Below are 26,067 nucleotides of genomic sequence, written 5' to 3'. Positions count from 1 at the left end.
CATGCTTAATCTCAACGTTCTAGCTGAGATCGAGGCGTTCAAACGATCCTGATCAAGAATATATTTACTTTATATGGTCGGAAACACTTCCTTCTGCGTGTTACATACTTTGCAACGAATCTACTATACCCTTTTTCTCTAAGGGTAACGGGTATAACGAGATCAATGGGGTTTCCTTTGGAGAAAGTAGAATATGGAATACAATATTGTATATGTAGTATATCTAGAATGTTTGCCATGCTTAAAAGGCAAGGTGACCGATATTTTATAGGGATACATTGAAAGGATTCTATGAGGAGAACACAACCCTATCGATTTTAGGCCTTTTTGTACCTAATAATGCTGAATCATCTATAGGTGGCAACTATATCTATGGACCTCTTTCGATAGTCCATAACTAGGTGATTGACGTTTTGATTTATGTGCTAGTCATTCAAACTGTGATTGGCTTCAGTTCTGTGCTGTGAATCGGGCTGTTTTAATTTGGATACCTTTTGAAAAATGGATGCGGATAACTGTGCCACGTCTGCTTGCCTCGGAGATGTAAGATCATAGTCCCCCAACATATTCATAGATAGATTTCAACGAAAATCCTCGTATACAGTGCAAAGCTGACAGAAAGACGGCCATCAAGGACGATGGCGACGAGCACTTGCGCAAGATCTTCATTGGGGGCCTATCCACTCAGACGACTATGGATACGCTGCGCGAATTCTTCAGTCAGTTCGGTAGCGTGGCAGACGCTGTGGTCATGCGGGATCCGGTGAACAACCATTCAAGGGGCTTTGGGTTCGTCACCTATGTGGATCCCAAATCCATCGAAATTGTCCAAAAGGCCCGTCCCCACACCATTGATAATAAGTGAGTTTCTTAATCCTTTGTTACCCTATTTCCAATCAAATATTTTATGTTCAATTCAATTTCTATTCATTGAAAAATTGAAATCTATCAATATTTAATCAGAGCTGTGGAGACCAAGCCGGCTCTGCCGCGCCACGAGTTCAACAGGGCTGGAGGCGTTGGTTCCATTCTCGGAGGTTGTAGCGCTGGAGCCGGGTTCGTGAAATCGAACAAGATCTTCCTTGGTGGTCTGAAGGACTTCCACGATGAAAAAACCGTACGCGAATACTTTTCGCAGTTTGGCGCAGTCGCCACCGTGAAATTGCTCATGGACAAGGACACTGGGCGTAAACGAGGATTTGGTTTCTTGGAGTTTGAGGATCCATCAAGTGCCGAGAAGGCATTGGGTGAGTTTTTATGTTCCTCATTTATTGAAAAGTCATTTTGGATAGATTCCACTATTTAAGTATCTATGAAGGCTGCAGAAGTCTTGAGTTATATTTATATGATCAAATAGTTGAAGTCTGAACTTGCTTGCCTTGATTTTTAGCCCAGGGCAAGCACTCGATCCTTCAGACCTTGGTGGAGGTGAAGAGGTCCACCCAGAAGCCCGATCCCGGCAAGCGTCTGCGGTTCCCCGTCTCCGGTTCAATCCGAGCCGGCTACATTCCGCCCCAGCCGCCCACCTTGGATAACTACAACTACAACTACAACAGCAATGCCAACTACAATCCCTACCTGGCCCAGTCCGTCCTGCCGCCATCGGCATTCACTCATGGCTGGGCCCACTATGTGACTCCGGTGGCACCCAAGCCAACACCCGGACAGTACATGACGCCGCCGCAGTCACAGCCGGGTAACCCGTTTGCCGGACACGCTACGGATATGTGGTCCTCCTATCCGAAGCCCGGCACCTACGCTGCCCAGGAGTGGACTCCCAGCAAAGTGGTTGAATGGCCACCGAAGGCTGGGCACAAACATGCCCAGACATCGACCAGCGATCGTCCCAAGACCGACTTGAAGGTCGTCCAGACGACTCCGTTGGATGACAAGCTGGATCTGGGCGCCCGTGGCGATGCGGATGGCACATCGGGTGTTGGGTTGGGACTGGGTTTGACTGGAGGTGCCGCCGTGGGAGTGGGAGCGATCAAGAAATGGCCCACCGAAGACTACAAGATCTTCAAGCCCGCTCAATCGCCCACCAACGGCGTGATTCCAAAAATCGCCAATGGGGCTTCCCCACCAGCCTACGGTAAGTTTTTTTATTTAAAAAATTTTAATTTAAATAGGAAAAATAATCGAATATTTCTTGGTGTTTAATGCTCGCAGGTGTCTAAGCGGCGGGCAATGGAACGAAGTTGAACCCCAACCTATTGCTGAAGTTTATTACCATTACTAATTTGTTAGCAATTCGGTACAATATAAATGAATAATAAAGCACAAGCGATTTTTTGAGACTTAAAATCGTAAAACTCTTGTTCTTTATTTATACTATATCTGTTGGTTTTTTGCTTTTTGCTTTCATTTAAAGTATTGGATGTATTGCATGAGTGAATTGATTTTGCGTAAATGTTTTATATCTGAAACGCTATAAAACGCACCACTGAATTATGCCTGGAATTTGGGATTTTGGGGGGAGTGGTGGACATACATATTTCTTCGACTGGCTTGTGTTTGATTAAAGTAATGCAAATTGCTTTCGATTGCTCAGCTTTGTGCGCATCAATTTCACTTAAATGCTGAATGCTCGGCTTTTCAGTTGTTTCAACACAAAGGCAATGGAAATCGGATTCAGTCGCAGGATAATTAAGTCGCCTTGATATTTTTCCTTACAGATTTTTAGTCTTTCAGTTGTTGGTGTTTCTTTTCAGGAGTTACCGTATTTACCAGAAAAGGAAATACGAACCGATCCAAAACAAAGGTGTGTTTTTGAAAAATCTTGAGCGGAAATGAAACAAATCATAAGTTTTCTGGTAAACACGCTGAATCTTTGTGGTTGTTTTTATTATTATAGTTATTTTGTAGTTGTATACATATAAATTAAATTATAATTAAGTGTTTTCCTCCTGGTTTCTATACTCTTTACAAACTGCAGTATTGTGATTTCATCGGTTTACTTAGAAATGAGCATGAACTCTAATTGTTTGTTATTATTTTACTCTTATATAGATTTAGTTAGTACCTCTGATTTGTATTGTATTGTTTGATGCTGTTTTTATGGGTTTTCTTATGGTGTTGTCGGTGTACACGGTGCACTTTCAGCACTGATCGTTGAGCTAAGATTTGAACACTAACACTTTCGTTTTACAAAAAATGCACTAAAATTGCTTTAGACCCTGTTCACAGTGCTAGAAATGCGTGGTGTAATGTGTGTGCTTGCATTAGAAATTGATTGATTGTAATTGATTTAGCAATTGATTCTCTAGGGCAGGCGTCAAACAACAAAAACAAATGATATGTTTACAACGAATCAAAAGTCCTTTAGCTTTAACAAAACAAGAATAACTTAGGCAATTATATTTGGACGCCTGCGACAAAACTCAAATGTTGCTCACACGAATTTAAATGTTTTCAGTTTTCCTCTTCGCTTTGCTGCTTTATTTTTCTTTTGCAGCAGCAGTTATATAAATATATATATATTTATGTATATTTAGATTTCTGGTAAGTCTAAAAGTTAACATTAAATTATATGAGTTTTGTTTTGTTTATATATATTTTTTTGTATATATTTGTTGTTACATGTTTTGCTTGTTTTACCTTGAGAAAAATGTTAGTAGCTTGTGTTTCGTCCCCCAACTTTTTATTATAATAGGTTTTTGTGTGTTTATATGCTTCTCATCTTCCCATTTCGTGTTCTTTTTTTTTTTGGGCTTTTCTTGATTTTATTTAAAAAATATGTACTAAATTTTAGTTCACAACTGCGTTGGAAACACCAAATCGTTTGAAGTTGCTTGACTTAGTTTGGTTTACGACCTTCAACTCATTACACAGAACGAAAAAAAGCAAAAACACTGTCCGTCTGTCCGTCCGTTCCTCATCATCGATTGCATCGACCACGCCCCCGCCTGCGGCGCCGGCACCGCATTTGCCCTACACGCTCTCATCTCAACAATCATTCGATATCAACCGAACCGATCCGATTCGAACTGAACCGATACGATACTTATATAGACTAGCTAGTTAAATGTGTCAGTTTCTGCAAATTAGATTTAAGTAGCAAAAGGTTTACAGGCTCTAAAATGCGGCGGACTTTCTGGGGCGCAAAACGTCGACGTTGATGTGTGTTTGTGTTTTTCCTCGCTTTTCCTTCTTGCGGCTTGGTGCTGAATTGATTTTCCTTTATTTTCAATGTTTTTTAAGAGGTTTGTGTTCTTGTGTGCTTTATCGTGTTCTTATATTTGCTTGTTTTTAACCGCACCTTACATTTTTCTCGGGTTTACATTCCATTTTTTTTTTTTTTTTAGTTTTTAAATTAATTTTTTTCAAGTCTTTCTTTTGCTCTTTTTTATTGCATTTTACAAAGGTTTTTCATTTTTTTGTTTGTTTTTTTTTTTCGGTTTATATCTTTTTAGCTAAGTTCGTAAGTTTTTCTTTTAATTTCCTCTTCTTTTTAGCTTAAGTAATGGGGTTATTCAATGAAAAAACAAACAAAAATGTGTTGCATTGCTTCTTTCCTTCTTTTGAAACAAATTTCTCTCATCTTGCGTACTTAAGATAGATTTAGTTGAAGGTTATTTGCCAAACAGAAGCTGAAACTAAAGTTTACATTTATGCTAAAATGGGTGAGTGAGTGTATCTTGCGTTTGTTTGTGTGTTTGTGTGCGATCTTGTGTTTTCGATGAGTGTGTTGTGGGTGGTGTGCATGGTTGAGACTTAAAAATAATACACGTGTTTCAAGATGAAATTGATTCCGTGAGGGGTGGTGGGTGGTAGAGAGTAGCAGTTGCCGAGCTGAAGCTTTCATTCATTTTGTTTTTGGATTCACAACGAAGATTTGCACAGAATTTCGGTTTATTTTGGCACGAACTGGCTGGAAAAAGCGAGCCTAACGCAATTAAACTAAGAAAAGACTCAAGAACTTTTCATTATATTTTTCATTCTTTTTTTTTTTGTAGCTCGACGCCCCGAGTTGCGCTCAGGAACATTCAAAGGTTTCTGTTGCTCCAACTACTTTATGTTAGTGTGATTTGCGTGGTTGTGTGTCTTTGTGTGTTTAATTGCATGAGATGTTCTTGAATGTAATTGATTGATTGCATTGTGGAAGAAGTCGATGTTTTTTAACGTTGGGTTGTTGCTGCTGCTGTTTTTGTTGTTGTTGTAGTCGCTACTGCTGCTGTTTTTGTTGTTGTCGCTACTGCTGCTGCTCATTTGTTGATGCTTTTGCTGATGTCATGCTTTGGAATTTTCTTAGCGACGTCCGTAGTTGCCACCACCAGTCTGTCCATTTCCGGCACCGCGCAGCGGTCCGTTAGACTGGTTGTTGCCGCCGCTGGTGCGGTTATCCTGGCGCTGTCCAAATCCACCACCGCCTCCCAGGCGGGGAGCACCGTTTCCTCCGCCGCCTCCCTGGCGCAGATTGTTGCCTCCGGCATTGTTACGCATCATGCCACCACCGCTGCCATTGTTGTTGCCCATCGGACGCGACTGCGGACCGTTGTTACCGCCCAAACGGCCCATGTTGTTGTTTAGGTTGTTGCCACCGATCGGCTGACGCGGCACCATGTCGTTGCGGACACGCGGCTTCTTCTCCTCCACATTCAACTTCTGGCCATCGGGAGAGTTCTCCGGGAAGTACAGGGGCTATCAAATGGAAAGAATATGCTTAGATCAGCTTTTAATAAACTGAAAAATTAAGGCGATAATCCCTCGGTTTGCACTTGGATTATACCTTATAGTGCGTTATAAATAATTAAATCTAGTTTGTGCCTAACTTACGCAGTTGGCCAGGCACTTTTGCACCGCCTCAGGATCGTCGTAGGTAATAAATCCATAGTTCAGCGGACTGCGCATGCCTGGTGGCACCTTGTTGCCAGCCTTGGACAAGATGCGCAGCTCCAGGACGTTTCCGAAACGTGAGAAAATTTCGCGCAGATCATCCTCGCTGGCGTGGTGTGGTATATTGCCCAAGAACAGCTGCTGATTATCACCAAACTGCTGCGTGTTGCTCGAGCGACGCTGCTCAAAGTCTGTGAAATATGAAGAATAATCTGTTAGTCAGAGTTACCAAAAAGCGCCACATAAAAATAACTCAACGTTGCTTATCATATAAGCCAACATTAAGTTAGAATCTGATAAGACAAAGCAAAAACAAAAACAACAAAATGGCTCAATACTTATGAACGGAAAACGGAAAATGCAATTTAACATAAAAGGTCATTAACCCTAAAGAAAACTAATGAAGTATTTCTAAGTAAACACTGTTTTCACATGAAATCCAAAGCTTCGCACTACAGCTTTAAGAGTTTTTACATTGAAACCGAATATAGGGGAATGACCCCGTTTATTTTAAGGGTAGATTGATGAACTTACCACCCTTGTTGTTGCGGATCGAGTTGTTTCGCTGCGGCAGCGGGCCACCGTTGTCCAGTCGCGAGTTGCCATTGCTGTTGTTGTAGGACGAAGCGGTGGTGGAGTAGCTAACCTGACTGCCATTACCACCACCCGTGGATGCCGAGGAAGAGTTATAGGTGTTGCTGCTGATGGACTGCTGCTGTTGCTGCTGCTGCTGGAGTTGCTGCTGCTGCTGCAGGGCAGCGTTAACAAAGCCGCTGGGCGAGGAGGACGTGGACTTGAAGAGATTCGCGTACGTCTTGGGCTCGTTCTGCTGCTGCTTGGCGGCCTCGTACTTCTCCTGCTGCTGCTGCTCGTGAATGGTCTTAAAATCCTCAACGGGCGTGGGTGGCTTCTGCTGCCTTGGTGGCACCTCCACTTCCTCGGGCTCCGCCAGCGGTTGTTGCTGTTGTTGCGGAGCCTGCTGCTGGATAGGTGGCTGCTGCTGCTGCGGGGGCAGCTGTGCTGGTGGCTGCTGCTGGATGAGCTGTGGTGCCACCAGTGGCGACTGCTGGAAGCCCGCAGCTGGCACTGGGACAATTGGCAACACAGGCGTGCCGGTCGGCTGCTGCTGCTGCACCAAAGGAGACACGCTGGGTGGGACCAACACCTGCTGCTGCTGCAGCTCCTCGTGCGAGACCACACCATTCTGGATGGGCTGTGGCGCCGGAACGGTGAACTGCGCGGGCAGTGGGACCGCCGCTGCCTGCGGAGCTGGCGGCAAAACGGCTACAGGACGTCCGGCAGCAGCACCCGCTGGCAATGGGTAGAAGATCTGCTGTGGAGCAGCACCACTGGCCGCTACAGGAGCCACCTGCTGGGGCACCACGACCTGAGCCTGCGGCTGCGGAGGAGCCTGCTGTTGCGGGGGCTGCTGGGCAACTACATCTCCTGCCACCTGCACAGCTTGATCGACAGTGCCACCGACGACCTGCACGTCATGCTCCTCATCGTTCTCCGATCGCGACTCACCATCCTGCTCGTCCTCGATGTACAGATCCTGATAGCGGAAGATGTCGTTGTGCACGTAGTACTTCTTCGGCGACTGGGCGGCCAGAACGAACGTCTGGGTGAAGCGCCGCATTGGCTGGCCATCATTGGATAGCTCCCCAGTGACCTGAACCACCACACCGTTGCCCAGCGTGGCCTGGGCATCAACCTGGCTGATCTTCGCGTGGCAATCGTTGAAGTTCAGCTGCTGGATCCGGTTGTGGATCTCTCGCTGACCGACCACCAGCTTGGACTCTCCATGGATGTACGACGAGTTGTGGTTATAGAAGCGGTGCAAGTGGTTGGGCGCCTTGTTCAGCAGCGTGTAGTACTGGCGGACAAACTCGCGTCCTACCGACTGCGGCGAAGGCTGCTGCGATTGGGTCGCATCCATGACCATAGCTGGCGTTTGATTCTTTCTCTCTGAACTACGGACTCCTCGACTCGGATTCTTTGTCCCCGCTTCCAATTTCTGCTTCCCTTCTTAGCTGTTGGTTGGAACTCTCGACACGGTGGCTAATCGGTGTCGATTGTTTGAACTCGAGAGTGTAGGTTTCAAACGTCTGCGAAATAGTGCAAAAAATATACACGCACTTTAATATTAATGTAATAATATACAGAGGATCTGTCTGGTTTTGGGACTACAAAAGTTATCAAAAGTCCTAGACGGCAGTGTCGATTTCTCAATCTGATCATTTGAAATCTAGGGAAGCGGTTACTTTGTTATTTTCAATCTCTTAAAGCTGTTTTAAATGTCTTAATTCATTTCGAAAATTCAGATTTAATAGGAGAAATATAGGTAAATAAACTTCAAATTTAATATAATACTATTTTTTGGAGGTCCTTGCTACAATTAGCTCTGAATGTTTATCAGAATTCAACTATTTCCTTTCATTTAGATGTGTTCATTTAGACTTGTGGCCACTTAAATGTTGACCTCTGCTGTTCTCTCCAATAAGAATCTGGAGTTTTACTTGGTTACAATGATGAGGGGTAGAGGCAGGGGAAGTTGTGCCCTCTAAAAGGGAGCACATTTTACCGCAGTGCATATAAAAAAGACGCAGCGCGCTGCAGTTTGACCCACTTTTGTGGCCCCCACACATTTGCACATGCGAAAAAGGGGAAATTCGGTGTAGCGCAGCTGTCAGGCGAAATTCCATTTTGCTTGCCGTCGCAGGACATTTAAACCTGCACGGGCCCCAAGTTTTATGCCCGCGATCCTGACTGAGTTGGCTTAGCACGTGTGTGTGTGTGTGCAAGTAAATGACCTCATACAATTGGGCAAAAAAAAAGAAGCCGCCAAGCGGGGAGCATGAATTAAATTGAGGTTATGTTCGGGTCTCAAGGTTGTGGCGCCGCATTCAATGAACTTCAGCTTAGCAAAAATATTAAACTGTTGGCTTGCAATACGACTTGTACAAATTTTAAAAGTTGTAAGTAAATAACAAAGTTTGCAGGTATCCTTTGCCCCATTTTCGCCATAAACATTTGCCGATTAAACAAATAATGCACAAAGAGTTGCGGCACACACACACACGCCTACATACGCACACTTATTCGGTTATGAACGCGCTACTCTCTTGCGTTCTCTCTTTCCTTCTCTATTTCTGCTTGCGAACCGCGTGTGTAGGAAGAACAAAGAAAGCTATAGTTGAAGAGCAGCATTTAAACAAAAATTTACAAAAACAAAATTTTTCGAACATTTTTAGGTTATGCGCAAGCGATAATAAAAAAAGCCGCAAAATGGTAAAAAAAAAAAAAAAAATAGCTCTAGCGCAAAGAAAAAAACACGCCCATAGAACATTTTTTTATGCCGATTTTTCCTAGTATGCGCCACCCAATGAAAATGGAAAATGCTAGTTTTTCTAGACCGCGCACACGAGGCCGCCGCCGGCTCACCTTTTTTTTTTCTTTTTTTTTTTAGCGATAATTCTCCTCTTTTTTCTTATTCCTTTTTGTAATGCACAGTGTGTATTGCTTTTGGGTTGAAGTTTGCCGAAAATTCGGCACTTTTTGCAGCACTTTTCTTTGTTATCTTCCTGCGAGGGCGGGGAGAGTTGGACTTTTTGTGGAGCGCTGAAATAATGCGGTTTTTTTTTGGGTTTACTAAATGATGGTCGAGACGTATAAAATGCAATACAAAATTGCAAGCTGCACACAAAACACACAAGCACGAACACCAATGCACTCTCTTACACACACTAGTCTAGTTTGTTGCAATTTTTGTTGTACTTTTTCATGAGAATAACTAACTTGGCAATTCTTGACGTGCTTTTTTGTTATTTTCCGATGTTTGGCGATCACAGTAGTTGTTGAATTAAGTTACTATGCATAGGCTGTGGCTTTTGAGTAGAAAATAATCGCAAACGCAGTGAAATTGGACAAGTGTGTTGAATCGAGAAGAGAACCGACGTTCGTTCCTCTTTTCCTCTTTTTTGCCTCTGCACCGTTTTATTCTTGGTTTCGCGTGTGTTGGTGTGTGAATGATGGCGGCTTTTCGAAAGGTGTGTGCACACTTTTTTTTGGGGGTGGAGAATCTGGTATTTTGGATTAAATGTTTAGATTTTGTATTGAGCTTTTTATTCACGGGTGGGCGCGCAGTTTTGCTTTTGAATACATAGATGCTTATAATTTATTTATATTTCGGTTCTTTTTTGTATATTAAGTTTAAGCTGAATTCTTTAAACAAAAAATTATGTTTATCAAAGAGACAACGACTTTTTAAGGATAAAATCGAAACTTAAAAATTAAATTATAAAATAATTTTATATAAATAAGATTAATCCAATTTAAGGACAGGGCTTTCAAATTTAAATAAAAACAATTCAATAATTTATATTGTTGTTTATGTTTTTACCCCATAGGTAATGAATTTCAGTTAATGTATAATTATTTTATTGTATTGCCTTAACGAATATCCTTTAAAAGTTATATCCATGACCTTAATACTGTTATACAAGTAAAAAGAAAACAACCTTATACAGTAACTTGTTTAATGTGTAAGCTGGGACCCAATACAATTTTTCGGTATTTCATAATATTACATTTTATTGGTGTGTGTACATTGCATAAATCAGAGCTGCCATACTGCAGACAGGCAGGTCACGCGCCCATTAAACCCCTTGTAATGGCGAATGTGTGGTGGCTTAGTACCAAAAAACACTAAAATATGTATTTGTAATATAAAACTATCGTTACTCAGGTAGAGCAGGCAAATACAATACAAGTAGTTACGAAAATAATACCAAATCGGCTCAACTGGCAACACACCAAGGTGGCAACGCCGCACCCATATACACACGCTGTCGCTTGCATTTGTCATTTTCCGGTGGTCATTTCATTCGTACGCGCGACTTTTTGGCGAGTGTGTATAAAAATCTCCGGCTCTGCGTAAAACAAAAACCGAAAATCGTGCTGCTTAGCCCCCGAAATTAGTAAATCAAACAAAAACACACAAAATGGCCGAGAACAAGCAAGTGGATACGGAGATGAACGGCGAGGATTTCACCAAGGACGTGACTGCCGACGGTCCTGGATCTGAAAATGGTGATGCGGGCGCCGCCGGCTCCACCAACGGCAGTTCGGACAACCAATCGGGCGCATCCGGCCAGCGGGACGACGACAGGTATGTCCATTATCTGGCGGATACGTTTTTTTTTTTTTGCTCTCTTTCTCTTTTGCAACGGGCAGCCGATGATCATGTGCCCCCCATAGATTTTCTGCTTCTATATAATGTATATTGCCTACTCTGTTACGTAAATACGAAGCTAACGTCGTTGGTCGCGTTTTATGGGATTTTTCGGGGTTCTGCGGGGGAAGTCTGACCCCTTTTGTGTTCTCTCTAGCTTGCGCTCGTGCGTCGGTGTGTGTTTGTGTGTGTGCGAGGTGTCGGTGCGACTGTACTTCAAGTAATATTAATAGATTCTTCGGGGCAAAATGCATCATCACAGTCCCGTGAGACATGGAAAATTTTCAACGTTTTTCCCTGCACACACACTCACAGTTTCCTCAATGAAAACTAGAGTTTTCTTCAGTTTGGAGCACATTTTCTCCCACTTGTGAGGTTATGTTTGTTACCCACGTTGCCCCACACACACACTGTGACGCATACGAACACAAAAACATACGGTTGCCTTTCACTTGCAAAAAATGTGGCGAAAAAAAAACGTTGGAAAAAGTTTTGTTAGTATTTGTCAGTGTATATTCTTTTTAATTGGCATTACTCTTTGGTTCGGCCATTCGTTGTTATTTAGTGCTCTTCCAGTTTAGTACCCAAAATGGCGGCTGCATACAGGCATACATACCAACCTAACGCCTGCTGTTTTGTATGTTATACGTGTTTTGCAGTTTTCACTTATTCTCTTTTGCTTGCCGGCTTCGTTCGCTCCAGCTCACGCTCGCCATCTCTTTTGCGTTCTCTTAATCTCAGAGAGCGACAGCCGGCGTCGTTTAGAGTTGCCAAGGCGCCAAAATATTAATTGAACTAAAAATTAAAGTATCTTGAAAATGCATAATAATTTTGATGGATTAAAGCACAGAGAAAAATGATGATCAAGTAGAATTGCCCCCTTGTTTGCTCCCCTTCGTTTTGGTTTTAGGTCTAGTGTACACTTCATTTGCCCATCCTTTATGATCATTTTATATCTAAGTTTAATCTTAAGTCACACGATGCTGTACATTTAAACGATAATACGAAACCAGCGCTGACGAAGAAAATGCAGAGATTCCCCCGTAAATGGACGGACTGGAGAAATTAAATCCAAAATCATAGCTTATCCTGTTGTCTTGTGAGCGAACTAACCTTGTTCCTCTCCGGCAGGTTTTGAGAGAAGTGAAATGCCCCGGGTCGGGGTTTTAAGCTATGCTCAAGTCGGATACGGATATGGATTCGGATTTGGATTTGGATTCGTATTCCTGCCCCCGGCAAACGGTTACGGATTCGGATTCGGCGGACTTATACTTGGAGGATATGCAACCCTCTCCACACTCCAGTCTCCAAAAGTCTCCGCTCCGCCGATACTGAAGCTGATGGTATTTATCTATCCAAAACTAAAACAATCAATCAGTCAGTCAGCCAATATATAGAACTATCGACACACAAAATTATCAACAAATTATCTCGATTTAAAATTGGATCCATATGTAAACTGTATACGAATATATATTATATTGTATCTCTTAACGTATAACTTGTAAATTACCTCAAAAAAGAAAGACAAAAAAAGTACCAAGTAATGGGAGACAGAGAGAGACCGAGTGAAAAAGAGACTCGCAGTTTTTTCGTTTGTTTTTATGAAGCTCAAAAAACTATACATTATATATATCGCCCGAAGAAAGAAACACAAAGAACGAATGTAACGTAACGAATTGCCAGAAAAATGACGCACAATCACTAAATTGCAATCGAAATTCCGCCGCCGTGTGACGAGACTGTTCCAAATTTGCCGGGAATCCGCCGAGAACGCTGAGATATCTTTCCAAAAAGTCCAGAAATCTATGAGAATAACGTACATCACAGTAAACTATAAGTGTCTATGAATACTTTTTCAACATTCTTTTTTATAAAAAAAATAGAAAATAAAATAAACAACCAAATAAAGCAAGTAAAACTAACCACAATCCAGCATAAAAACCTTTGCATTATTTTTCTCATCCTATTGAATAAAGACTAATTGTTGATTGTTATTTGTACAAACAAAGACTCTTAAGTATACCCAAAACAAAATCTTAATAATTCACTCTTGCATATCTTATATATACTATATCTATATCTTTCGCTCGTTTTGTGTCTCTCGATCGATCGCTCGCTCGCTCCTCGAACTCTTTCGCTCATTCCGAGTTTGCAAGTTTTTTGACACTATCCGATCCATTCTTTGATTGCAATACAGTAACTAAAGCAATTTTTCACTTCAAATTTGGTGAGTTTTTTTTATTCGTTTTGTATTCTTGCTCTGTCATCAATTCTTTTGCAGCCAATACGAAAATCAGTAAGAGATGAAAAATTTAAAGTAAATTAAGAAAGTATTTGCCTCGCGCATCAAACACAACCTATTTTCGTGCCTGATTTCCCCAGATATATACCTTTTTTCCCGCCAAATATTCCCTCAATCGACCTTAAAATGTTTTAAGATAACATCAAACTAACCAATTTATCTTTAAACTTTCACAGAAAACTGTTTGTTGGTGGTCTGAGCTGGGAAACGACTGAAAGTAAGTATAAAACTAAAACTAAGTATTGAACTGATGTTAACAAATAGTTTCCTATTTTTCCAGAGGAACTGCGCGATCACTTCGGCAAGTATGGCGAGATCGAGAGCATCAATGTCAAGACAGATCCCCAGACCGGTCGCTCCCGAGGATTCGCCTTCATCGTGTTCACAAACACCGAGGCTATTGACAAGGTCAGCGCCGTCGATGAGCACATAATCAACAGCAAGAAGGTCGACCCCAAGAAGGCCAAGGCCAGGCACGGTAAGATCTTTGTCGGTGGCCTCACCACAGAGATCACCGATGAGGAGATTAAGACCTACTTTGGACAGTTTGGCAACGTAAGTAACCCTCAAGCAGTCTACTATTGGCATGTGTAGTATGTGTGATGACTTACCTAAATTCTTCTTGTTTAAAGATCGTCGAGGTTGAGATGCCATTCGACAAGCAAAAGTCGCAGCGTAAGGGATTCTGCTTCATCACCTTCGATTCGGAGCAGGTGGTGACGGATCTACTGAAGACGCCCAAGCAGAAGATCGCCGGCAAGGAGGTCGATGTTAAGCGTGCAACGCCCAAGCCAGAGAACCAGATGATGGGCGGTATGCGTGGAGGCCCACGCGGTGGTATGCGCGGCGGACGCGGTGGCTACGGAGGACGTGGTGGTTAGTACAGCTGCTGACAAAACAGTGCATCTCGCTTCAAATGGAAATCGTCTCTAAACTGCTTATTACTCCATCCTCTAGGCTACAACAACCAGTGGGACGGACAGGGATCCTACGGCGGCTATGGCGGCGGCTACGGCGGATATGGTGCCGGTGGTTATGGCGACTACTATGCCGGCGGCTACTATAATGGATATGACTACGGTTATGGTAAATACAACAAACAACAAAGTAGTGCTCAAAGCAATTATTACAATAACAACACGTCGAGTAATTACCATCAAAACAAGAACAATAGCAACAACTATCAGCAGTTCTAAGTAGAGCTCAGCCGCATAAAGCTGACCAGCAAAAAATCAGAAAGAAATAATCAAGCAAACAAAGCAAACAACAACAACCGCAGAACATATAATCCTTCTAATTTTTGCCATAGACCTGATCTGATCCAAATTTCCACGTTGTTGTGTTTCCCATTCAAACAAAACTGAGAGAAAAACAAAAACAAAAAGTTTAGGTGCTCTTCGATATATAGTATACCGTATATACCGCATGCATTATATTTATGCATATTTGCATATAAATCAAGTTGGTATATGATGTCAAAGAACAACATCAAAAACAACAACAAGAAAGAATAAGAACAACAACTACGAAAGCAACGTCGCTAAAAACAAGAAAACTTTTAAAAATTGTAGATTTGAAAGAGAAAACAAGAAACATTTCTTTAATGCTAACATAAAAATTTTAATCGTTCATTTTATATTGAAAAAAATGTGTATTTTGACAGACAATTTTCATCATTTAATATAACAAGCAAAATCGCAATTTTTATATACACATTTATATCTATCTTATTATATATAAACTTACGTATAATTTTAAAGGCATATATTTGATGTTTAAAATTTTAAAGCGTACCTTTTAAACGAGAGTTCATTTAAACAAAACATTTAATTACCAATTATTAGTTGAGTAGCATTTAAACATAAAACTGACGAAGCGTGTGTAAAAAAAGATGTGTTGTTAAAAGAGTGAGAAGGAGCGATGAGAAAAGTAGACGTGACGTTCAAGTCGAGGCATATATAATGCTACTATCCTGCCTTTTATATGCGACCACCAGACCGGACCAACAACAAACAACAACAACCACAAGAACAACAACCTGGTTGCCTTCAACAGACTTTCCAAAGATGACAAATACCTCAAACGCAAGGGCAGCAAACAAACAACCAGAAGAACAGCAACCCCAGATTATAACAACAAACAAAGAAACATGAAACACAAGAAGAGCATGTGCCAATTATGTGAAACTGTGTGAAATGCCAGTGTTTTTGGCCTTTTGCGCAATTGCAACTTGTGCCTTTTTTAATTGTTAACTAAACTGTTATTGTTTGAACCAACTGAAACCAAAATCTGTTGAAACACACAAACACCCACACCACACAAACACAGCCCCACCCACACCCCCTTTTTCCCCAGCACTCCCATAAAATAGTTATTTAAATAGGTTCTCCTTTTTGTTTTGTTAAACAAAACACTAAACAACAACCAACCAGAACAGAAACGACAACAAACAAAAAAAAAAACAAAACACACGAAATGCGTAATCAAAGCTTTGATTCAATGTCTATTTAAATATATATATACCTTATATATAGCATATAAATATATTTTTAGATACATATTATTATTCCGGCAACGGGATAATATTCACGTTCTTTGCAATGCATATGTTTTCGTATGCACCATACGTCAATATACCTACCATATATATTTATATCAAATATATACAAATGTTATATATTTATACATAAAACGTAACATTTAACTATGGTACTATTTTTGATAGTATTATTTTAAGGCAAATCCTTGTAAAAAACAACTACAATACGAAAAGAGCACAACAACCAAAAGCTCTTCAGATCTGAAGGCCGGGGTCCAAAAAGTCAGCGCAGCGGATCCGGGATATTATCATTCCGGTGTAACCACTGCAGCACCCCCGGCCTCACTCGTTAGATCGTTCTTTTATTTGCTTTACTTGCATTTCCGCTGCACTTTCTTGACCAAAACGTAACGTAATGTCGAAACAATCCAGTTTTGAGGCTTGTTTTAGTTGCACCGCGAGCGCATTGCGGCATTCTGCATGCTCATACGTTGATTCCAGGATAAAGGATAAAGAACTACAAACAATTAACTAACTTACTGAACAACGACAAGTAATAACTGCAATAGCAACATCAACAACATCTTAATTGTAGCAGTACAAAATGCAACCTTTCCAACAAAAACGAATAATAAAAACACACTTCGTCAATTTTAGTAATTTTAATTCAAGCATATATACATATATAATTTTTTCTTATGGTTTTTAAATGTTAAGTCGAGCAACACTAACAGATCACACATACACCAGCATTGCTATTCGCAAATGTATATATAAATACCTCGTATAATTCGTATATCCTTGAATTTGAAATTGAGCAGATCCTGAAATAAACTTTTGCTAATGATTCTATCAAATGTTGTCATTGTGCGTCGACAATTTGACTGTATACCAATTATATATACATTTGTACATTTACATACATCTTTATTCATGAACTTTGAGTAAATTATTTTACAAAGAAATTGCATGTTTCTCAATGTTTTTAGCAAGTTGTCTGTATACAAAGAAAACTAAACAAAAGAAAATCTAAGCAAGATAAGAAAAAAAAAATAAATTGACATTTATATTAAAGTTATCCAAGCAAGAAAAGTTTTTATACATTTTATGCTATATTTTTATTAATTATTATACCGATTATTATGATGTTTAAATATGTAAACAAATTTTTTTGATATAAACAAAATTTGTGTATACCTTTACATATACTTACCATACAATTATATAGCAATAATTTTGTGCCCCCACTTTATATTAAAACCCCAATAACAATATATTCTTAGTCTTTATAATTTCCTATTCCGTTACTCTACAACTTGAAATTCTAAAACTAACAATCAGACCACAGAAAAGTGCGGGGAGCTGTAGCCTTAACACCGAGTTAGATCTGATGAAAAGCCAAGTTAGCAGAACGGGTGTTTCGGTTCCCACTCCCCGCATTTGTACCCGTTAATTATGTAATATTACTTTCGTAATTATGATTTTTGAACATATTTATATACGATTATATGATTGTAATACCGAATTTTCCGATGTTTCGCCTCACAAAAACAAAAAAAAGCAAACTAAACGAACCCAAAACATAAGTAAAGAAAAACCCCAATGAGAGTTCAACTCAAAACACAGCCACCAACCACCCAAAAGCGAATATCCAAAAACGATCGCAAGCTGCGCGCCTTTGTCTTGTCCAAGCTTCTCGCAAGCGGTTAACCGATTGCCCGGCCGACCCGGTAACCGATACCACCGGTGACCGAGGGTCTTTGGTGAGAACCACACCAGTAGAGCCACTATATCCATCTACTATCCACCGACATCCAAACTAAGCAATCAATCAAGCAATCAGGCAACCAAGCGACCAGAGATCGAGCAATCGAGCGATCCGCCAAGCAAAACCGCACCAACAGTGTTAACTTTTCACTTAACTGTAACGTTTTTCATTTTTTACTTAAATCTTCCTTTTTCTATTACATTTAAAACGTATATATTTACAAGTAATTTAGCGTAATAAATATTTGTTCTTAGTAAAATGCATAGAAAACTCTAAAAAAAAAAAACTAAAAAAAAGAAGAAAGATGAAATGATAATATAATGGAACCACTAAAGTAATGAATGAATTAATTAATATATTGTCAAGCCGATTCTGAGACAATTCTTAAGCTACAAATCCAGTTTTCTTGTTTTTAACAACAGCTACAACAACAACAACAATGAACACGAAGAGTAATTATGATAATCATTATATTAACTCAAGTATAAAGTAAAATTTGTTGACTATTTGCATTTGTTTTTGTTTTTCGCAAAACGTTTTCTATGACACGCAAAAATATAATATATTCGCGACAGACTCCGCATCCTCATCCCTCCCCTTCCCCCAGATCCTTGCAATTCCCGAAGATCCTTTAAAGGGAATGTTATAAAAGAAAATTCACGAAAAATTATAATTTTATTACTTTTTGCTGAGGTGAGACATTCAAAATACACACACACAAGAGCAGCAAATGAATTCACAAATTTTTTTGGCAAAACCTTACAAAATTATTTACCGAGTAAATTCAATCAAACATTTAATTAATTTGAAATTGAAATGCTGAAATTGTTGTGTGGAAAATGAGGTAAAAATTAAAAAACATAAATGCATAACGAGTGCTGTAAAGAAATGAGAAATCGAATGAATTGAATTGAGAAATCCATTGCAATACATTGTGAAACATGTTAATAAGTCGAGTCGCGTCCGGTCGACAACTAACCAAAATCTGAGACAACAACTAGAGTTATATTATATAATTATATATAACCAAGCGAAATAACAACCAATCCAATCGAAACGCATGTATGTGTGAGCGCCGCCTTGCGCCAGTTTCCTCGCCATTTGCAAGAGGAAAGCGAGCGAAAATTGTTTTTTAAATTTTTATTGTGTACCAGCAACCAACAGCTACAACAATCAACAACCAAATGTTAGAGCAACATTTTAACCATCATTCTTATAATCAAAATCCACAAACAAGAAATGAGCAAATAAAAGAAAAACGAAAAAAAAAAACAAAAACCAGACAACAATTTTGTGTGTATTTCAGTTTCCGCCCACAACCCACCCCTGATCTCACCAAACCACACCAACGAACCACACTCTCCTCCGGATCCGGAGCAGGTGATTCCTTTCCAGCTCGCTCGGTATGTGCCATTTGAATTGTCTCCCCTCGGCTCGTCGGCGTCGTCCATAACTGAGTAGTACAAATTTTGACCAAGCGAAAAAGTAAAAGAATACAATCCCCCGATCCAAGTAATAGATAGTTCCACTCCACCGAAAGTCCTGCCAACTAGCCACTAAAAAGTGAAATTTTTCAAAGAATGTAACCTAAAATTTTTATTCAGATGTGCCAAAAGAGGCTACTAAACATTTTAAATGTATTTTGAAAACTTGTTAGTAAATGTAAAAAGTCAATTCAAATTGGAATTTGGATCAAGTCGTGACTCCTTCGGTCACGTGACTTAGCAATAATATAGACTAAAGTAGTTGGCAGTACCCACTTAGACCCATCTTAATTTTGTTCGTGTCGTTTTACACCATTTTATAAGATAAGCTTTGTTTGTGTTTTCATCAATTTTCTGTACGACCTAATCTGCGCAAACAACGACACCTTTGTGTGTGATTGATTGCACCACGAAATGCCATTGCAACCAAAAGACGGATACGGTTACGGCGGCGGCTTTGAGGGTAACGGCTACGGCGGAGGCGGTGGTGGCAATATGGGCGGTGGTCGCGGTGGACCCCGCGGCGGCGGCGGCCCCAAAGGTATTAATACTAAGAAGCGCCTAGCGAAAACTATCTGTAACCAACGAATTGTTGGGCCCTCATCCCTCCTATAATACTACATAGTGTAGTCCATTTGAAATAATTTTTTTTTTATGTTTGTAAAGCAGTTTCATCGTTTTTGGTTATCCTTCCTCCATTGGCTTTTCATGACTTATGTTTTACTTTATTTTGCTATGCTGTGCCCCCCACTAGAATTGGTCAAAATTTCCAAAAAGAAAACCGAAGTCGTTTGGCGTAGTTAATGAAATCTATAGATGAACCCCCTCCTACCCTTCCCGCAGATGTTGAGCATGTCTTTCTTTTTGCCTGATATAATCCGATATTCGATTCGATTTAACCGACTAATGTCTTGCACACTTTCCAAACGTTTCCAAAACAGGCGGCGGTGGCGGTTTTAACGGTGGCAAGCAGCGCGGAGGCGGTGGACGCCAGCAGCGGCATCAGCCCTACTAAAAAGGGGCAAGGGGCGTGGGCATTGGGTATCTCGCATTCTCCAAATAACTGCAAACTATTTGAATTTTACCTAGTTTAGTTTGTTATGGTGAGTTGGAAGCCATTCACGCTCTGGTGCCAGTTAATTAAAGTTAATTTCATTGCAGCATTACTACAAGAAGCAACACACATCTCTACAACAACACCGTCTGGGTAACCGCATATATACGCCGTTGTATATATCTGTATGAAAGAAATGAGGAAAAAAGAAAATGAATAGACTGGCTGGCTGGGAGCAATAATATCAACATCAGCTACCTTAACACACCTTTACACACTTGATGTGTAGCACCATTCCAACAACAGCAGTAAAAACGAGAGCGTCATACGCAGCAGCAGCATCGGGAGTTAAAAAGCATCATTTATACCATACAAAGCAAGCCACAACAAGAAAAAAAAACACTACAAAAACCAAACACAAATAGATACACACATAGCTAGGCATAGAGACACATGTAATTTTTCAGCAAGTGGCTAATTTTTCATAGCCACACGCTCATTAAGCCGACAAACCAACCAAACAACCAACCAACCAACCGCCCACCAAACAACCCTTCAACCCGTCTAAAACCACAAGACAACATTGCAGGGAACGTGGCAAACAACATTTGCCAAACTTAATGCTGTGCAATGCTCACGTTGCCTGTGTGTCGAAACTAATTTGTTTTTCTAATGTAGTCCCATACATTATGCGAGGTAATTGTTTAACGCGTCAGTAGCACAGGAAGTCGGAGAGATAGGAAAGAAAACAAAAATCAAACAAATATACTTACAAAACAAAACAAAACAAAATACAGCTAAAATGTTTCATACATTACACAATACAATAGAGTATAAGTATTTGTTTAACTTTAATTATGAATTAACTGTAATATGTAATAATAATTATAGAACCAAGAAACAAAAGAAGCAAGCGTTGACTGGCTGGCACATCGGGTTGCCTTCTTCCCGTTCGATTGAAAAACTATATACAATATATAAAATATACGATGTACGACAAGACAAGACAACAAAGCAGATACAACCTACAACAAACAAAACCACCATATTACATAATACTAACTAATACAGAACAGAAAGCGGAAACAGGATTAGTTTTTGTTTTCGTTTTCGAATATGTGTATTACGCTCATAGACTACATTTATACATACATAATACATAATACATCTATATTTATGTACACTTCTGAAAGGGAAGAGATTTATATTTTAATAAAAATCTAAAGCCACACTGCGAGAACATTATCTCTCTACGTACACCCCCACAATTGTATAGACCACTGCAAGAATGCGAATTGTTAAATCAAATCTATCTATGTATACACTACTATAGCTATATGAAAATCTTTATGAAATCGTCCGACCGTCAAGCTGAATGGATAGCAGATTATAAATGCCGATGTGGGCTGGACGGGCAGTTTAGGTAGCATTTCAAGGAAATCAATACATTGAAAACAATGCGTGTGAAAGCGTGGATTTTCCCACTTAAGAAAATAAAACATTCTCAAGCGAAATTACAACCTAACTTAATTGAACGATAGGAGATCAGGCAGTTTTAAAGCGAACATTACATTAAAGAAAATCTAAATTAAAAGTCCACAAAATGTTTTTTACTTGCCTGGTGACATTCAAAAATTTCGTAACAAATGGGGTACACTTTGAATTTGGAGAGGGTTAGTTTAGTCGCGCTCCTAATAGTTTCGCTTCATCTGGCCAGTGCTAAAGAGAACGTCCAAGATTTTCAGGAATTCCCGGTAATTGAATTCCATGCACATGCCCTTCTTTACGCCGAAGCACTTGCAGATGGCTTGGAACTCTCGGCTGCTCAGCATTACATGCATGTCGCGCACTGTGATGCCGCGCAAGAACTGATTCTGTGTGATCGAGCCGCATTGTTCGCGATCGAAGTCCTTGAACACCTGGCTCAAATTCGAGATCTCGTCCGGTTTACGAGCGAGCTTCATCAGGGCCTGCGAGCAGATGGTTCGCTCATCGAAGCTCAGGAAGCAGTCGACACAATCCAGATTTGGCAGGTGGAGCAGTGGCACGGCGGTGACTATCTGGTCACCCAAGTTCGTGTCCAATTGGATGAAGATCTCGTCGAGGGCCTTGCAGAAATCGCGATAGCGAACACAGGACACGCGATTTGGTGAACGGAAGCTGGTCATGTGGAAGGAATTGAATAAGAGATTAGGATATAAGGACTGTATATAGTAAAGAGGATTCCTAAAAATAAAATATATTAAATGAAAACTTACATATTGCACAAGATGTTGGCCTCCTCTTCCGTGATGATTACACTTGAGTTATCCAGCGCTCGCTTAAAGTCTGATTCAAGGATCTCGCCTTCGCGATGGCGATCGTAGTCCTTCATGAACTCCATGACGGCCACACTCTTGACCACAGCCTGTCGCTTGGCGTTCGTAAGGATGCGCACAATGACTTCCTCGCTGATATCCTCGGGCTCCAAATTGTCCCTCGCAAACGGTGGACACTCCACCAGTTCCTGCTTGGTGACCATCGCTGGCATGGCATACTCCGCCGGATCGACGTCGTCCAAAAACTTGGTGTAGCAGAAGCCCAGCTCGTTTCCATACCGACTCAGCACAGAGTCCTGCTCCGGGTCGGACAAGAGAATGCCATTGGTGCGGAAGATCTGCTTAGTAATGTTGCAGCGCACATGTCCACTGTTGAGTCTGGAAAGGAAATGGAAAATAGTTCGCTTTTCTTTCTCTTCATTTAGGATATTATCGGTATTCTTACTTATCGTAGCTTCGGAAGAAAGGATGCAGATAGAGGCGGCGATTGCGGATGCGTATCCTAATCTTGCCCATGGCATCCTCACACAGATCACGGATATTCGTCGGCACAGTCTCCCAGGGCACGGCTCCTGGTCTGGGCAACTCCTGGATGTGACGAAGCGGCGATTCCACAACACACTGTGGCATCTTCTCCAGGTTCTTGATGGTGAATACTAAAATGATAGATAGATAGTTTAGAAAGTATGTTGCTTATAGGGTTCATAACACTCCACCTGTATCGATCTCATCAGCGAAATTGCGCCAACGCACTCGATTGGTATCCACTGGATCAGTGTATCGTTCCAGCAGAATGGACATTTCCCTTTGGGTCAGATACTTTCCCACTCCCATGTTGGATAAACCACGCTCAAATTGATTCTTGGTGATGCTGCCTACGTTTAGGGAGTCGTAGCTCTCTAGGAACTCGGAGGTGCGCACTTGGTTCTTGTAGATGTAGTTCTGAATGCAGAACAGAATGTCGCACTGATTTCGATTCTTTTTAGGCGTACTGCAAGCATCGGGAAATATTGGATGCACTGCTTTGCAACCGTCTATAGCTGGCAGTTGAGAAAGTTCTAGATCCACTAAACGGCCCGGGAAGTCCTTGATTATGTCCTACATATGGAATACATATCATGATGTGCGCGAATTCATCAGCATTGAAGGTGACACTTACATGGGAGTTGTCCAGCAGATGATGCTCGCCCAGGTATGCTATAATATTATCGATGTGCTTGAGGAAAGCCACATAGTTGACCAGATATCCGTCCTTCATATAACGTCTAAGGAGCAGCAGAAAATCTGACTCCGAGAGCGGTATCTTCATGAAGTGCAGCACACGCGAAAAGTGCGCCACGGTAACGACTCCAACATTTTGGGCAATCTGCAAGATAATTTGATAGTTAATTCGGTATAGGACATAGAGCAGTGGCAAATCACTAACCAGTTCGTAATCCTGAAAATAGGGCATGAGTGGAATATTACATAGTTGGGCAATCTTAAGCAGAATCAGGCAGAGACGACGGCGATCCTCCGGCTGGGGTACAACATTCACATGCCAGGGATCGTTCCACTCCAGTCCCGTAGCTAGATCACTTTTCGCAGTCTTATGGAGTGCTTTAATATTAAATAGTTAAATAGTTGGAGCACAGATACGATTGACTAAAATGCAACTTACTTTCGCTGCAGACTACCTTGCAAAACTGACGATACGCCACGCGTCCATCTCGAATTTGGAAGTAGTCAGTGACATCCCGGAGTTCCGACTCAGACATGCCGGCCACCTTGCGATACTTGCCGAGTACGGCCGTGAAAATGGGCTCTGGAGAAGATGGGTTAGGTCGTAAAAGAGGCGTAATAAAAAAGAGAAATACATCCGGAGGATGTGCTCACCGGACACGAAGCCACTGCAACAGGGATCGTGCTGCTTTAAGTCGGCGCAGATGTCAAAGTTATAACGAAAAATGGCGCCCTGGATTTTACGACATCCTCGCCAGATTTGGTTTAGCTCCATCTCTTCCTAAATAGCGGCATTCAAATTAGTTAACCACGTTTAATGGCCAACACATATGATTGCCAATAGAATGGCCAACTCACCCTGTCATCGCCCTCTTTAATCTTGGTCGAATGCATCTTGGTTGGATAAAATTTTTAAGATTTTTCTATTGCCGCACAATATGAGAAAAATGTTTACAAAAGTCCTTAAAATGTGTAAGGTTGTCTGTGTGTGCTAGCTAACCCGGTAAAACAATGAAATCAAAGGTAACTTGGCCAGCTACCCATTACAAATTGTATTTCTCCGCAGCGCCGTGCTTGCTTTGTTCCCGTGGCTCCCAGGATGCCGCGACTCACGCAAGGAAGCCGTCGAGCAGCGCTACACTAATCACTTCCTTCGTTGGCAGGACGGTAGGACCTGGGTCCTGGTGGCCAGGAGCCGGCTTTCACTTTTCTACAAATCGCCTCCAATCACGCTCATTCGTCCACCAGTTTGTCGCAATGCCACCAACACTTTTATTCAATTTTCTGTAAATGGCAGGGGTGAAGGAAAACAGCATGGGAAAACAAAACGGGTGAGGGCGAAAATATCAGAATGATTGGAAAAAAAACATCCTGGCATCATCAAATGCAATTTCATTTTATTGGAAAATCGCTGGCCAACCAACCAAGCAAACCGCATCCAAAGCCAACGAAAAGTAGCAAATCACTGGAAAAATAACAATATCCAACATATTGTTTTTAAATGTGCATAGACATACTAAATAAATCGATGTTTTACTATTTAAGTCTGTTAATTATGTTTGTATCTCCGTTTTATGATCTCCAAACCTATATCATTAGGAGGTTATGAAAAAAGTTTGCAGCAAAAAGCAGTTGCGAAAAGCATCCATTGTATTTATTATTTAAATATGTTTGTAATGTGATTTTTAGATTCCAAGCTGCCTCCAAATATTTTCTCAGTGTGGCAGCAGCAAAAGGCAGCCTTGTGCAGAACTAACTCTTATGTTGGTAACGCCAGTGACCCTCGCACCCTGCAACGCCCAGTTCTAGTCAAGGTTGATTGGCGACGACAGGTGCCCTGCACACCCATACACCACCTGCCCACTTCAACCTGGGCATTCTGGCCACTTCTGGCCACGCGACTAAAAATAAGCTAAAGGGCGGTCCTCGCTGGCATTTCTAGTGTTTGTTTAGATGCCCTTTTTGCTCCCAGAGTCACGAATGTCGCACTGTTATGGAGTCAATGGGCAAATTGCCTAGGTAAATATCATTGTTGGCGCGGTCATATTTATTTGGAATGCATAAAAAAGCTGAAGGTTCTCAATTTTAAAATACATATCTTCCGGAATTTTCTTCTATTGGACTCATATTTTGAACAATCAAGCATGTAAATTCTAGGCAACAGATCAGAGAAACTAGAGTTTTGGTTCTCCAAGCCAGATTAAATAATTGTAATAACAGCACAGCATTGACTATTAATTTCATAAATCGAAAGCGGCACATTAGGTGTGATTTAAAATGACCCGTTTAGCATAAAATGCTTTCATTACG

The 26,067-nt window shown here is 41.0% G+C and overlaps 4 protein-coding genes across 6 annotated transcripts; 2 read left to right on the top strand and 2 right to left on the bottom strand.

Annotated features, from left to right (window-relative positions):
• The first annotated feature begins 327 nt into the window (after positions 1-327).
• Positions 328-2,304, top strand: LOC6536983 (ribonucleoprotein RB97D). The gene is made up of 5 exons (XM_002097516.4): positions 328-543; positions 605-861; positions 964-1,247; positions 1,391-2,092; positions 2,170-2,304. The coding sequence occupies exons 1-5, from the start codon at positions 502-504 to the stop codon at positions 2,175-2,177; spliced, it is 1,293 nt and encodes a 430-aa protein (XP_002097552.1). The 5' UTR covers positions 328-501; the 3' UTR covers positions 2,178-2,304.
• Positions 2,305-2,806: 502 nt separating this feature from the next.
• On the bottom strand, positions 2,807-9,841 carry LOC6536982 (ras GTPase-activating protein-binding protein 1). 2 transcript variants are annotated; one of them, XM_039376327.2, is made up of 5 exons: positions 9,634-9,841; positions 9,280-9,456; positions 6,370-7,943; positions 5,776-6,026; positions 2,807-5,640 (listed from the first exon to the last, which is right to left on the bottom strand). In XM_039376327.2, exons 3-5 carry the CDS (start codon positions 7,778-7,780, stop codon positions 5,248-5,250), a joined length of 2,055 nt encoding a protein of 684 aa, XP_039232261.1. In that variant the 5' UTR covers positions 7,781-7,943; positions 9,280-9,456; positions 9,634-9,841; the 3' UTR covers positions 2,807-5,247. The 2 variants fall into 2 exon arrangements, with proteins under 2 accessions (XP_039232261.1, XP_015048038.1); XM_015192552.3 differs by lacking the exon at positions 9,280-9,456.
• Positions 9,842-10,688: 847 nt separating this feature from the next.
• LOC6536981 (RNA-binding protein squid) lies at positions 10,689-20,411 on the top strand. 2 transcript variants are annotated; one of them, XM_002097514.4, is made up of 8 exons: positions 10,689-11,005; positions 13,550-13,590; positions 13,654-13,928; positions 14,006-14,249; positions 14,331-14,459; positions 19,598-19,705; positions 20,106-20,267; positions 20,326-20,411. In XM_002097514.4, exons 1-7 carry the CDS (start codon positions 10,839-10,841, stop codon positions 20,177-20,179), a joined length of 1,038 nt encoding a protein of 345 aa, XP_002097550.1. In that variant the 5' UTR covers positions 10,689-10,838; the 3' UTR covers positions 20,180-20,267; positions 20,326-20,411. The 2 variants fall into 2 exon arrangements, with proteins under 2 accessions (XP_002097550.1, XP_015048037.1); XM_015192551.3 differs by lacking the exon at positions 19,598-19,705 and having other exon boundaries at positions 10,691-11,005.
• Positions 20,412-21,806: 1,395 nt separating this feature from the next.
• LOC6536980 lies at positions 21,807-24,773 on the bottom strand. The gene is made up of 9 exons (XM_002097513.4): positions 24,616-24,773; positions 24,412-24,538; positions 24,197-24,340; positions 23,963-24,135; positions 23,696-23,902; positions 23,253-23,634; positions 22,982-23,192; positions 22,477-22,914; positions 21,807-22,378 (listed from the first exon to the last, which is right to left on the bottom strand). Exons 1-9 carry the CDS (start codon positions 24,649-24,651, stop codon positions 21,910-21,912), a joined length of 2,187 nt encoding a protein of 728 aa, XP_002097549.1. The 5' UTR covers positions 24,652-24,773; the 3' UTR covers positions 21,807-21,909.
• Positions 24,774-26,067: the final 1,294 nt, after the last annotated feature.

This window comes from Drosophila yakuba, chromosome 3R, assembly GCF_016746365.2.
Source record: "Drosophila yakuba strain Tai18E2 chromosome 3R, Prin_Dyak_Tai18E2_2.1, whole genome shotgun sequence".
NCBI classification, from domain to species: Eukaryota; Metazoa; Arthropoda; class Insecta; order Diptera; family Drosophilidae; genus Drosophila; species Drosophila yakuba.
The sequence above is the reverse complement of the archived record's forward strand: the minus strand, read 5'-3'. Positions and strand labels throughout refer to the sequence as shown.

What these genes read in the sequence shown, in the direction of transcription:
- LOC6536981 (XM_002097514.4), top strand. Translation starts at nt 10,839, where the DNA reads ATGGCCGAGAACAAGCAAGTGGATACGGAGATGAACGGCGAGGATTTC. An exon ending in GGCCAGCGGGACGACGACAG is followed by an intron (nt 11,006 to 13,549) that starts GTATGTCCATTA and finishes AAACTTTCACAG; the next exon opens with AAAACTGTTTGTTGGTGGTC. An exon ending in TGGATATGACTACGGTTATG is followed by an intron (nt 14,460 to 19,597) that starts GTAAATACAACA and finishes TGCAACCAAAAG; the next exon opens with ACGGATACGGTTACGGCGGC.
- LOC6536982 (XM_039376327.2), bottom strand. Translation starts at nt 7,780, where the DNA reads ATGGTCATGGATGCGACCCAATCGCAGCAGCCTTCGCCGCAGTCGGTA. An exon ending in GATCCGCAACAACAAGGGTG is followed by an intron (nt 6,027 to 6,369) that starts GTAAGTTCATCA and finishes CATATTTCACAG; the next exon opens with ACTTTGAGCAGCGTCGCTCG. An exon ending in AAAAGTGCCTGGCCAACTGC is followed by an intron (nt 5,641 to 5,775) that starts GTAAGTTAGGCA and finishes TCCATTTGATAG; the next exon opens with CCCCTGTACTTCCCGGAGAA.
- LOC6536983 (XM_002097516.4), top strand. Translation starts at nt 502, where the DNA reads ATGGATGCGGATAACTGTGCCACGTCTGCTTGCCTCGGAGAT. An exon ending in CGTCTGCTTGCCTCGGAGAT is followed by an intron (nt 544 to 604) that starts GTAAGATCATAG and finishes CCTCGTATACAG; the next exon opens with TGCAAAGCTGACAGAAAGAC. An exon ending in CCCCACACCATTGATAATAA is followed by an intron (nt 862 to 963) that starts GTGAGTTTCTTA and finishes ATATTTAATCAG; the next exon opens with AGCTGTGGAGACCAAGCCGG.
- LOC6536980 (XM_002097513.4), bottom strand. Translation starts at nt 24,651, where the DNA reads ATGCATTCGACCAAGATTAAAGAGGGCGATGACAGG. An exon ending in ATTTTCAGGATTACGAACTG is followed by an intron (nt 23,903 to 23,962) that starts GTTAGTGATTTG and finishes ATTATCTTGCAG; the next exon opens with ATTGCCCAAAATGTTGGAGT. An exon ending in TTCTTCCGAAGCTACGATAA is followed by an intron (nt 22,915 to 22,981) that starts GTAAGAATACCG and finishes TTTCCTTTCCAG; the next exon opens with ACTCAACAGTGGACATGTGC.